The following is a 10,941-nucleotide window of genomic DNA, read 5'->3' on the forward strand; positions in this document are numbered from 1 at the left end:
CTCCCTAAAAGCACCTCTGATTGCAGAACATTAAAGTGTGCAAGCATGTATGCTCTGCAATGATGTAGGGCTGTTAAATTTGACAGATACTTCGCAGTAGGTAAAGGTAAAGGTTCCCTTGCTCGAAAGCCAGTCGAATCCGACTCTAGGGTTGCAGTGCTCATCTCCGTTTCCAAGCCGAAGAGCCAGCGCTGTCCGAAGACGTTTCCGTGGTCACGTGGCCGGCATGACTAAACACCAAGGCGCACGGAATGCTGTGACCTTCCCACCGAAGTGGTCCCTATTTATCTACTTGCAATTTCTTGCTTTCAAACTGCTAGGTTGGCAGGAGCTGGAACTAGAGACGGGAGCTCATGCGGCACCCGGGTCTTGAACTGCTGAACTACCGACCTTCCACAGCCTGCAGTTCAGCGTCTTAACCACTTGAGCCACCGCAGCTCCTACTTCGCAGTAGAGCCCATGTCAAAAATCCCCAACCTGCTTAGGGAGCATCTGCTGGCTGCGCGTTCCCTAAATTCTTGCCTTTCGATGTCGAGAAATCTTTGTTTAATGATAGCCTAGGCTTGTCTATCTGAAAAGGGGGCTAAATAATCCGGGGATATTCCCATTGTAGAGAGTTTCTCCTCTACATATCTAAGGCATGGAGAGAGATGGGACTCAGTTAACATGTGAGTAATAATACTTTTAGCTTTAGCATGGAAATGACGTGTAAGCCAAAACTGAGTTGTTATCAGCCAGGCTCTGGTAGGAGGGAGGCTATTCCCTCTCTGAAGTTGGGCAGCAGCAAGGTTGTAAACCTGTTCCAGGCGGGGCCCGAAGATCTCCCAGAGTTACAACTGATCTCTAGACTACAAAGATAGCTTCACTGGAGAAAATGGTTATTTTGGAGAGTGGGCTCTTTGGCATTATACCCCACTGAGGTCCCTCCGCAACCCACCCACCCCAATTCCAGGGGTGTTGCCAACCCAGATTCGGCAACCACAGGCAGCAGTGCAGATGCCTTTGAAAGGAGCTGACCCCTCGCCACAAGCGGAGGGCTAAGTCTGACCTAAAGGGGATCAGCCATTGAAACTGACAGAAATCAAGTAAGACAGTTACATTAGGCAGTATCACGTTTCCCCCCAGCCAGTCTCTTTACCTGGGAGTCTTGCTCTGTGTGTCTGTTTTGGTGTACCCTGTGTTAATTCTTCTCCTTTTTCATAACTGTTCTCTTCTCTAGTCAGTTGTCACAGTATTTGGTCTTTTTTGTTCAGTCTGTCTGGGTCCTCTGCCCCTTGTCAGCCTTACCACAGGGCAATCCCTGACGGGAAGCAGGAGGTGCTGGTGGGGTGTATGTGTGTGTGCTCTGGGCCCTCCCCAGTCAAACCCCAGAACCAGAGTGGCGGCAGTTAGTGAAGGACCGCGCCTGCTCCTGGGCAGGAGGGAAGGAGGAGGAGTGTGGTGCCAGAGGGATCCCTGTTCACAATAAAAACTCCACACGGCCTTGCCCCTTCCCACAACAGCAAGGGAAACTCAAGTGTTTCCAGGCGGGCCTGTTCACCTTGTTATACGCACAGTTTATGAAACACCGTTATGCACTCAGCACTCTGTCTGACTTAGTAGGCTAACCTTAGTGGACTCAGTTAGCACCTTTGACATACACAGACATACAGACATGTTAAGTGCCATTGATGATTCTAATTACAGAAACAGAAATCAGTTATGAACACATATTCAGATATTCACTTTGGTTCATTGCTTAAATGCATTCTGGGAAAAATACTAAATGCTGACAGGCAGTAACTGACTGCTTATGACCTTGCTTATAATGCCCAGTCGTAACTGCGCATGTCCCTTATGTCAGGTAGCTTGCGTTAGATGGAAACCATACTACATGATGTACCCATATCTGTTACATTAGATACTTTTTATCACTTCATAGCCTGGGAAGAAGAAGGCCCATTGTTCAACTGAAGGAGGTATATTTTTGCCTGAGAAAGTCCAGCCTACAGGCCTGGGCCCAACCAGAATGGTGTGACGGATATATGACAAAGTTTGATGGAAGCAATAATTATGATTTATTTCTGACTGCGATAGGGGGTATAAAACTTTATGTCTCCCATCGTAACCTTAGGGAGAGCTGTGGGGTCCAAAATCTTATTGGATCTGCACCTTCCTCCTTTGTTGATCAATAAAGTACAAGATCTGATTCTGCCCTACAGGATTGTACTGAGTGTTTTCTCAAATTGGGCTGGGGAAACACACACACACTCAGACAGGATTATATTCTGAACATCAACCTCACTTGTGCTTCTCTTCCCAGGTTTCTCTCCTGGTTGACAGTGGGCTGGAAAAGGAAGCCCGTCGCTGGGCCAGTCGGGCAGCCAAAGATTATAAGATCCAAACTGTCAGTGAGCAGGTGAGCACCCAGGCAGGCCCTGTATCGCCAGGAGCACATTCCATCTGGGAGTGTGTGTCTGCAGTTTGAGCGTGTGCTACTTTTCCGTGGAAGCTTCTCAGGGGTGAGACCTTGGCACCCCAGGGTGGAGCCTTGTCCCGGCAGGGTGGCCGTGGTCCCTCCAGGCACACGGAGACACAGAGCCCAGGGCCACCTGTCAGCTGCTGAGCAGACCCCCTTGAGATAAGGGTCTGCAGCAGAATCCCTAAGAACTGAGGTGTCAAACTCATTTGTTACGAGGGCCGGATGGGACATAAATGTCACTTTGTCGGGCCAGGCCGTGTGCGCCATAAAATATAATGCCAGATGTAAACTTTATAAAGGACACAGGCAAACCCAATTAACAATAATATCTTTTTACTCAGAATACAAACACAAGCAGTGGTTCCTAGCAGAGAGAGACTCTTGAGAGTCCCTTGGACTGCAAGAAGATCAAATCAGTCAATCCTAAAAGAAATCAACCCTGACTGTTCCCTGGAAGGCCAGATAATGAAACTGAAGCTCAAATACTTGAGCCACCAAATGAGAAGGGAGCACTCACTGGAGAAGACCCTGATGCTGGGAAAGACTGAAGGTCAAAGAAGACGGGAACGGCAAAGGATGAGATGGTTAGACAGTGTCACGTGCGGGGAGGGTGGGGTATAAATGAAATGAAATAAATAAATAAATAAATCATATGCAAGACTAGTCTTTTTTCCCCCAAGGGGTACCATAAAAGGGGAAGTACCTTACATTTCGATATATACCAGTTGCTCGTGGGCCAGGTAAGAGCCCTGGATGGGCCGGTTCCAGCCTCTGGGCCTTATGTTTGACACTCCTGCCCAAGAATCTTCCCCAAGTCTGGGCATGGAAACAGAGGCTGCTGCTACCATTATTCCAGCTTGGTTTTGAGAAGGGGCTGTGGCCCTGTGGTAGAGCATCTGCCTGGCATGTAGAAGCTCCCAGGCTCAATCCCCAGCATCTCCAGTTAAAAGGACCAGGCAGCTGGTGATGCAAAAGACCTCCGCCTGAGACCCTGGAGAGCCGCTGCCAGTCTGAGTAGGCAATACTGACCTAGATGGAACAAGGGTCTGATTCAGTACGAGGCAGCCTTGTGTGTTCTGTTGAAGGACGAGTTCACCAAAACAGGTAAAACAAAAGAGCTCCCAGTTTCAGAGCTCACCAGAGAACTTGAGGGGAAAGACAAGATGTTGCTAGTCAGTTAAAAGGAGGTGAGTTTGGGCCAGAACCACTGAGCGTTGCAAGCACAAGCCTTTTGGCGTGAGTTTTTCCTATTGGTTTATTTGTTGTTTAATTAACTGGTGTCGGTGTATGTTTTTGTAAGCCGCTTAGAGTCCTTATTGGGGAAAGAGCAGGGGGGAAAATGTCCTCAGTCAATTGATCGATCAGTAGAGGTTTGCAGCCCTGTTGCCTGAATCCATGTTGGGTGTATTTGTGGGGCTGTAGGTTCTGCAGAGAATGGAAGCCCGAAGGCAGCAGGTCAATGAGACAGAGATGTCCGGCATGGAGAAAAGGATGGAAGACTTGAAGGAAAATATCCGGAAGGCAGAGGTGGGTCTACTTGCATTTTTTTGCTGGTCTGTCGTTCATCCACAACTTTAAAAAAACATTCGCTAGAGAAGAATGATGTGGCCAGTTACCACCCAGTCCCCAATTTGCTCTTCCTGGGCAAGATTTATTTATTTATTTATTTATTTATTCCTTCGACTTCTATCCCGCTCACCCCCTAGGGGCTCTGAGCGGCTTACAATTCCGATTTAACCAATCTAATCTAGGGCCACATATGTAGGGGAGGTGAGAAGCCTACCAGGCACCCTTATGATGGAGAGAGCTGTAAACGCTAGTTGCGAAAGCTGAGGTCTTGAAAGACATTGTGCTTCCCACATTTGATGGGGTTCATCTAACCCTTGCTGACTCAGTTAAGAGCCCAGGGGATGTATTAGACCCAGCATTATGTCTGGAGAAGCAAGCTAATGCTTTTTTCTATCTTCATTTAACCCAGAAGATGGCCCCCTAGCTGGCAGATCAGACACATGGATCCATGCTATAGTACCAGTGAGGCTAGACTGTTGTAATGCACTCTGCATGGGTCTGCCCTTAAAGTCAACTCCGGAACTAGTTGGTACTAGGGGTGTGCAAAAAAATAATAGTTTTTTTCCAATTCAGGTCTATTGGACCTGGAAAACATTGGTATTCCCGAATACCAGTATTGGTATTGTATTGGTCTTCCAGTAAATATTCGGGAAACCCGAATTTATTTGGCTCCATTATACCCTATGGGCACCATCCCCATAGGGCATAGTGGAGAATTTCACTCACAACTCGTGAGTGAACTGAAGGCATTTATAAAGACCGCAGTCTCTTTAAATGTCTTCTAGCTGTGCCTGAATAAAAGCTGAATAATATCGGCTTTTATTCCGGCGTGGCTATTTCGGTAGTTGAAGCAGATTGTCCAGTCTGTATTTAGCTGAATAAATACACGAAAAATACTGATAAGGCATTTTTGGGGTATTTATCGGCTCGGCATATACCAAGTACACACCCCTAGTTGGTACACAATGCCACAGTCCAGTTGCTGGCCAGCACTAGGTGGAACATGCATTGCACAGCCATTGTGCAGTTCCTTCTATTGATTCACCATCAGTTATCGGGTTCAATTCAAGGTAGTGGTTATCATGTACAGTTAATGGCCTTGGATCCGGGACCTCATTTTCTGCTATGCTGCACTGCTGGTCCTCACAAGGGAGACTAGATACCTTGGATGACCACAAGAGTTGCCCTTGTGCCTGAGTAAGCAACTGTCACAGGCTAGGGTGTCAGTCAAAGGGAGTCCAGAACAAGCCAAGGTCAGGACAGGAGCCAAGAAGACAGTGCAGAGCCAGAAACAAAGAGCCAAGTCCAAAATCACTAACCAGAAGTGTAGTCCAAAGCCAAGCTGGGGTCAGGAGCCAGGAACACAAAGCCAAGTCCAAAACCAGGGGGTCCGAATGTCTAGGTGCAAGAGCTGAGCCGAAGTGGATGCAGGCAGCATGACGCTGACTTGTTGCTTTCACAAAGAATACTGCCCAGTGTGTGGAGTTAAATGCTGTTACCAATTAGCCAGCTGCACGATCGCCCAGGTTCCTGTTAAAACTCTGGGCTAGCTGAGCGCCTCCCTTGTAGCCTGGCCTCTCTTTGCTTGGTTGCTAAATTTTGCCGGAGTCGCTCCCTTAAACGAGTCACACATGGGGGTGAGTCAGGAGAACTTTCAGCTTGCCGTTCTTCCTTCTTATCTGAGCCAGGTGTGAAGACTGCTGTTACAGGCACTTGCCAGCTATCCTCTGCTGCTTCAGAGGGGCCAGCGGTGGTTTCTGCAGGCTTTGTCAGCTCATCCTCACCCATGCCCATGACAGCAACACAAAGTAGATTCGCCTCCTTAGCTTAAAATGCACTGGACAGGTGAATGGCAAGCCATCCATGTCTCTGTGGAAGAAAGCTGATGTAGCCAGCGCCAGATGTCACTGTCAAAAACTCAGCTCTCAGCCTTTTGATGCCCTCTCCAGAACCACTGGCTCTTAACACCATGTGAGAGCGGCTTCCAAGGGCTGTCCCCACCCCACCCCCACATTGGGCTCAAAGCAGTCCAAGCAGGAGGAGGAGGTCAAATCATGTATGTACCTGACTGGGAAATTAAGGAGGATGAGGAGGCTGAATCTGGAGGTGGGAAAAGGGGGCTGAGAAGGGTCATGTGTTCCCAAGGTTAAAACTCCTTGCAAATAACTCCCTGACCTGGGTAGCCCAGGCAAACCCAATCTCATCACATCTTGGAAGCTAAGCAGGACCGACCCTGGCAAGTACTTGGAAGGGCAACCTCCAAGGAATACCAGGGCCAGGACACAGAGGCAGATAATATCAAGCCACCTCTCTGAAAGGACCTAGCCCCACTGTCAGAATCACAGCCGTTAATAAGATACACGCTTGCTTGAAGGTATTATTTTATTAGAGCCATGAAACGGATAGAACACAATTTCTGTCAGTAATGACTGAAAGGGGGTGGAGACAGATATCATAAAGCAGTTCAAACTAATTAAGAGCCAATAGACAACATTCCCGCTTGCGCCAGAAGCAGACTTCTCGCGCTCAAACCTTGAGAACGTAACTGTTGAGACAATTAAAACAAAAAGGCATTTCTCACAAAACATATCAGGCTAGCCGAAGCAAAAAGACTCCAAACATCAACCACCCGCTCGCTTTTAGATAAGGGAGCTGCAAAGCACTGCTGGCGTACATGGAAAGGAATGTAGTTACCATTAACACAGGAGAGGAGGTGGGACATGCGCAGATGAAGTAACGTACCATACGAGGAATGGGGGGGGGAATACAATGTACAATTCAAAAGCATGAAACAATTGGCAGCTTGCTGACACCCACTAGGGGTCGCCAGAAGTCACCGTGACTTCGGGCTCACAAGCACATACACACACACACAAAATAACTCACCAAAATAAACTGCAACTCCTTGCAAATCAGATTAGCACACCAGGGACAAAGCAGCACAGCTCACTGCGTGCTGTATTCCCCCTCCTTTACATTCTTCCACTTCCAAGTAGGGGATCGGTGAAAAACCGGGATCTCTCCCCTGCAGTCCCTTCTGCCACTGAATGGACAGGCTCTCCTGACACCCAGGTCATCAGCTTCAATTAGCACTGCTGACTTCTGCCAGAACTCCAGCAGGCAGCTGGGATCCAGGCATCTCCTGCCCAAGGTCCCAGAGGACCGTCCCTCTCCATTCTGCCCAGCCCCTTTTGGAGAAGGTGCACCACTGACTTCACTGCAGTGGCCTCTCACCCCCCCCCCCCCCCACACACACACCCTCTCGACTGCAGGATTCCCACATCTTAAAGACTCAGTTTGTGTCTTTTAAGTGTGGTCATTGTCATGCTGGGAATAAAGAGCCAGAAAGTGGCAAAAAACCTTATTTGGCCTGGGGATACAAAGAAGTGAGAAAAGGTGCCAGTATCTGTAATGTATTGGAATACTTACATGAATCACCTCATTCAATTCTCATGTAAAGCTTCAAGCCTGACGAAGGCTCCTCCGACCTGCCTCCCTATTGGTCGCTCTGCAACAGCGGCCAATCGGAACTATGTTGGCTCCCTGAGAGGGAAAGACTCTCATTGGTCTTTATCCAAGCAACCTCACTGGTTGATTATTGTAAACTAGAAATAAGGCCCGTTGTGGAAATAAATACAACGGGATCTAGAAAGAGGCTCTGGGAGAGTGCTCTGGCTTTGGGCAAACAGTGTTAGTCTGCTTTTAAAACATGAACCTGGGACCTGCACACCACCAGAATACAGCAGGTTCCATAGGCAACTGACATTCCAACTGCCTTGCGGGGGGGGGGAGTTTGAGGTGTGGAATGGAGTGAAGTCCAATCAGCTTCCATATGCAAAAGACCAGGTTGTCGCAGCAGTTGTGGTGTGGGCGGGACCCGGGCTTTGCCTTCTGATTGGTGGTGATATATGCTGAGGAGCAGTGCCATCAGCCATACACTAAGGGAGTGCATTTTAGAATTAGAACTTTGGCACCTACTATTCAATTATATATAAGGAGAGATAGGTGTGGCTACATTAGCCCGGGAATGTTTAAAAGGAGCCTAGCTCCCAATGTTAATCTGTTCTGGTTTTGAATGCGTTTGAGTGTTTGTTCACTACTTCAATAAAGCTGAATCACTGAGCTGAAACCACTCTCCGAGTCTTTGTTAGCCCGATCGAACAGTATCCACTGGTGGAAGTGGAGAACGTCCTTGTGTGCTGTGGCGGTGCTGGTGTGTCGCTGCTCCCATGGCCCAGGGGATTGCGGGTGTCGTGAAGGTGATGGTTCTCTGCTTCCAAACGCCACTCGGTGTCTGTCCTTGGCAGTAGGTCACCCCTGCCGTCCCTGGTGGCCCCTTGGCTCTTTTTAGGGTGCCGGTTGCATGCGGAAGGAATTGCTGTGGGCGGCCACCCGAGGCGGTCTTCTTCTCCGTTTCAGGTCAGCAAGGTGAAGGCGGAGGCTCGGCTGTTGCTGCTGCGGCAGGCTGGCTTGGATGTAGACCCCTGGCTAGCCAGTGCCATGGGGCAAGTCCTGGATGAAATCGAGCAAGAGCGGCGGCTCAGCGAAGCACGCAGATCCGAGAGGGGCTCCACTCCAGCGGTAAGAGGAGTCTCTTTCCATCCCGTGGCTTCTGAGAGACGGCAGGCCACAAATGGGAATCTTCCTGTTCTGAGCAAGTGGAGGCAGAGGGATCTGGACGGCTTTGGTCCCTCTTCAGTGCACCCAGTTGACCTCTCTTCTTCTCAGGGCTCTCTGAAGTAGGGCATCTTCCCCGCCCATTCAGGTGGCATTTTGAACCCCACAGGCCCTCAGACAACATTAACGTGCTTCCCCCCTTTCTTCATTTGTCTCTGAGTTTACCCAGATCAGAGGACAAACGCAAGTCTCCACCTTGACCCTCTGAAAACCTCGCTGAGAAAAGGGGGCTCAAACAGATGATTTGAAGATTGCAAGTCTCATTTCATCCATAGAATGCAAACTGCATGTCCGTGCAGCCTCAGTTCACCTTGGGGTTGTGCAGGGAAGGGAAGAGAGCATTTAACTCTTCAATCTCTTTTTGGTTGTGCTGCTCAAAAACAGGCTCCCTTCTTTTCCATTAGCATTTTAAAAGGGAAAAAATTGCTTGTTTTTAAAGGATAGGTCCACGCTGGCTTTATTGGATCAGTATCTTGGCATGAACTTAGATTTAGGTGGGTAGCCGTGTTGGTCTGAAGTGGTATGGGAATCAACTGCTTCTTGCTGAGATCTGTTGAGGCACTGCTCTTTTGTGGATTGCTGTTTTTAGATATATTGTGACTGTCAGTTTGTTGTACTGTGATGGAACCCCTGCCCTGAGCCCGCTTGAGGGGAGGGTGGGATGCAAATCGAATTAAACAAACAAAGTTTGAGTCCAGTGGCCCCTTTAAGACCAACAAGCATGCACATGGAAGCTTACACCTTGAATAAACGTCATTGATCTTAAAGGTGCCACTGGACTCAAACTTCAGAGTGAACTGTGAGGCTGGATGACTTGCCTTCCTTCTTCTCCTCTCTTAAGCCGTTCCTCTCATTCTAGAGTCTTATCAGCATTCACCACTCTTCAGTGGAGAAGCATTACTATAGACTAATTTTTCTTTGGCCCATTTCAATAATATTCCCTAAAGGAGAGCTCAGTTCTGGGCCCTTCAGACATACCTGTAGCTGTGTGGGCGCTGTTCTCCTGTGCATCAGTTGAGTTTCCGTGGCTTTTTCCGGGCGGTGTGGCTGGCTGGTAGTTGTGTCCCTTGAGTGAGAGGGCCTTGGGGATTGGAAGGGGTCCTGTGCAAGAAACAAGGACCCTCTCCTGCCGGAGCTGCTCAAAGCCCCTTGGTTCTCAGAAGAACGGAGGGGAATGAAGGGTCTGGGAGAGGACTGGGGCAATGGGGGAGAAGGACTTGTGGTGAATCTTGACTTAATATTTTTATTTAGATATTTATACCCCATTTTTCTCTCCAGTGGGCACCCAGAGTGGCTTACAGTCCTCCGTTTTATCCTCACAGCAACCCTGTGAGGTAGGTTAGGCTGAGAGAGAGACTGCCCCACGGTCGCCTAGCAAAGCTTTCATAGCAGAGTGGGGAATCTTCACCCAGGGTCTGCCATTTCTGCTCTCTCGTGCCCCGGCAGCCCCATACCTTCTGTGCTGCACATGACTTTTATGCCTCCATGCCCTACCGCCATCCTCGACTGAGTGCATGCCCCAGGAATGACTTAGGACTTTTCTCCAGGCAGAGGAATTCGATCCGGCCGAGTTTGAAGATTATGACGACAGCACAGAACTGTTTGAGGACACTCGGCCGAGCCCGGGCATGACCCGCACCTACCCTTCGTCTTGCAGAGTGTTCTTCCCATACCAGGTAATGGCGCCTCTCTTCTCCTGGACCTGAACGCCTTCTTGCCGTGTGCCCTTTGCACAGCAGCTGATCATTTGAAGCCTTGATACAGTCTCTGGGTCGTTGCCAGAGGCTGAAGGAGGGTCCAGACTTTTAGGGTGTGGCCCCCTCAGGCACGGTCAGCAAGTGCCTTAATTGCAAGAGAGTAAACCAAAGAAGGGATCGCATTTACAGGGAATTATATCAAACAAGGAGCTGCGGTGGCTCAAGTGGTTAAGACGCTGAACTGCAGGCTGTGGAAGGTCGGTAGTTCAGCAGTTCGAGACCCGAGGGTGCCGCATGACGGAGTGAGCTCCCGTCTCTAGTTCCAGCTCCTGCCAACCTAGCAGTTCGAAAGCAAGAAATTGCAAGTAGATAGATAGGTGCCACTTCGGTGGGAAGGTAACAGCATTCCGTGCGCCTCGGTGTTTAGTCATGCCGGCCACATGACCACGGAAATGTCTTCGGACAGCGCTGGCTCTTTGGCTTGGAAACAGAGATGAGCACCGCAACCCTAGAGTCGGATTCGACTGGCTTTCGAGC

At 49.2% G+C, this 10,941-nt stretch overlaps 1 protein-coding gene across 1 annotated transcript in view; it reads left to right on the forward strand.

Annotated features, from left to right (window-relative positions):
- FCHSD1 (FCH and double SH3 domains 1) overlaps positions 1-10,941 on the forward strand; it is a 57,601-nt gene that overhangs the window by 34,161 nt on the left and 12,499 nt on the right. Inside the window, exons 10-13 of the mRNA XM_015411128.1 lie at positions 2,303-2,398; positions 3,884-3,988; positions 8,450-8,611; positions 10,255-10,383. Of these exons, the coding sequence (XP_015266614.1) occupies positions 2,303-2,398; positions 3,884-3,988; positions 8,450-8,611; positions 10,255-10,383 (492 nt within the window). The remainder of the gene's footprint in view (positions 1-2,302; positions 2,399-3,883; positions 3,989-8,449; positions 8,612-10,254; positions 10,384-10,941) is intronic.

Source organism: Gekko japonicus, unplaced genomic scaffold, assembly GCF_001447785.1.
Source record: "Gekko japonicus isolate JY-2015 unplaced genomic scaffold, Gekko_japonicus_V1.1 scaffold834, whole genome shotgun sequence".
NCBI lineage: Eukaryota > Metazoa > Chordata > Lepidosauria > Squamata > Gekkonidae > Gekko > Gekko japonicus.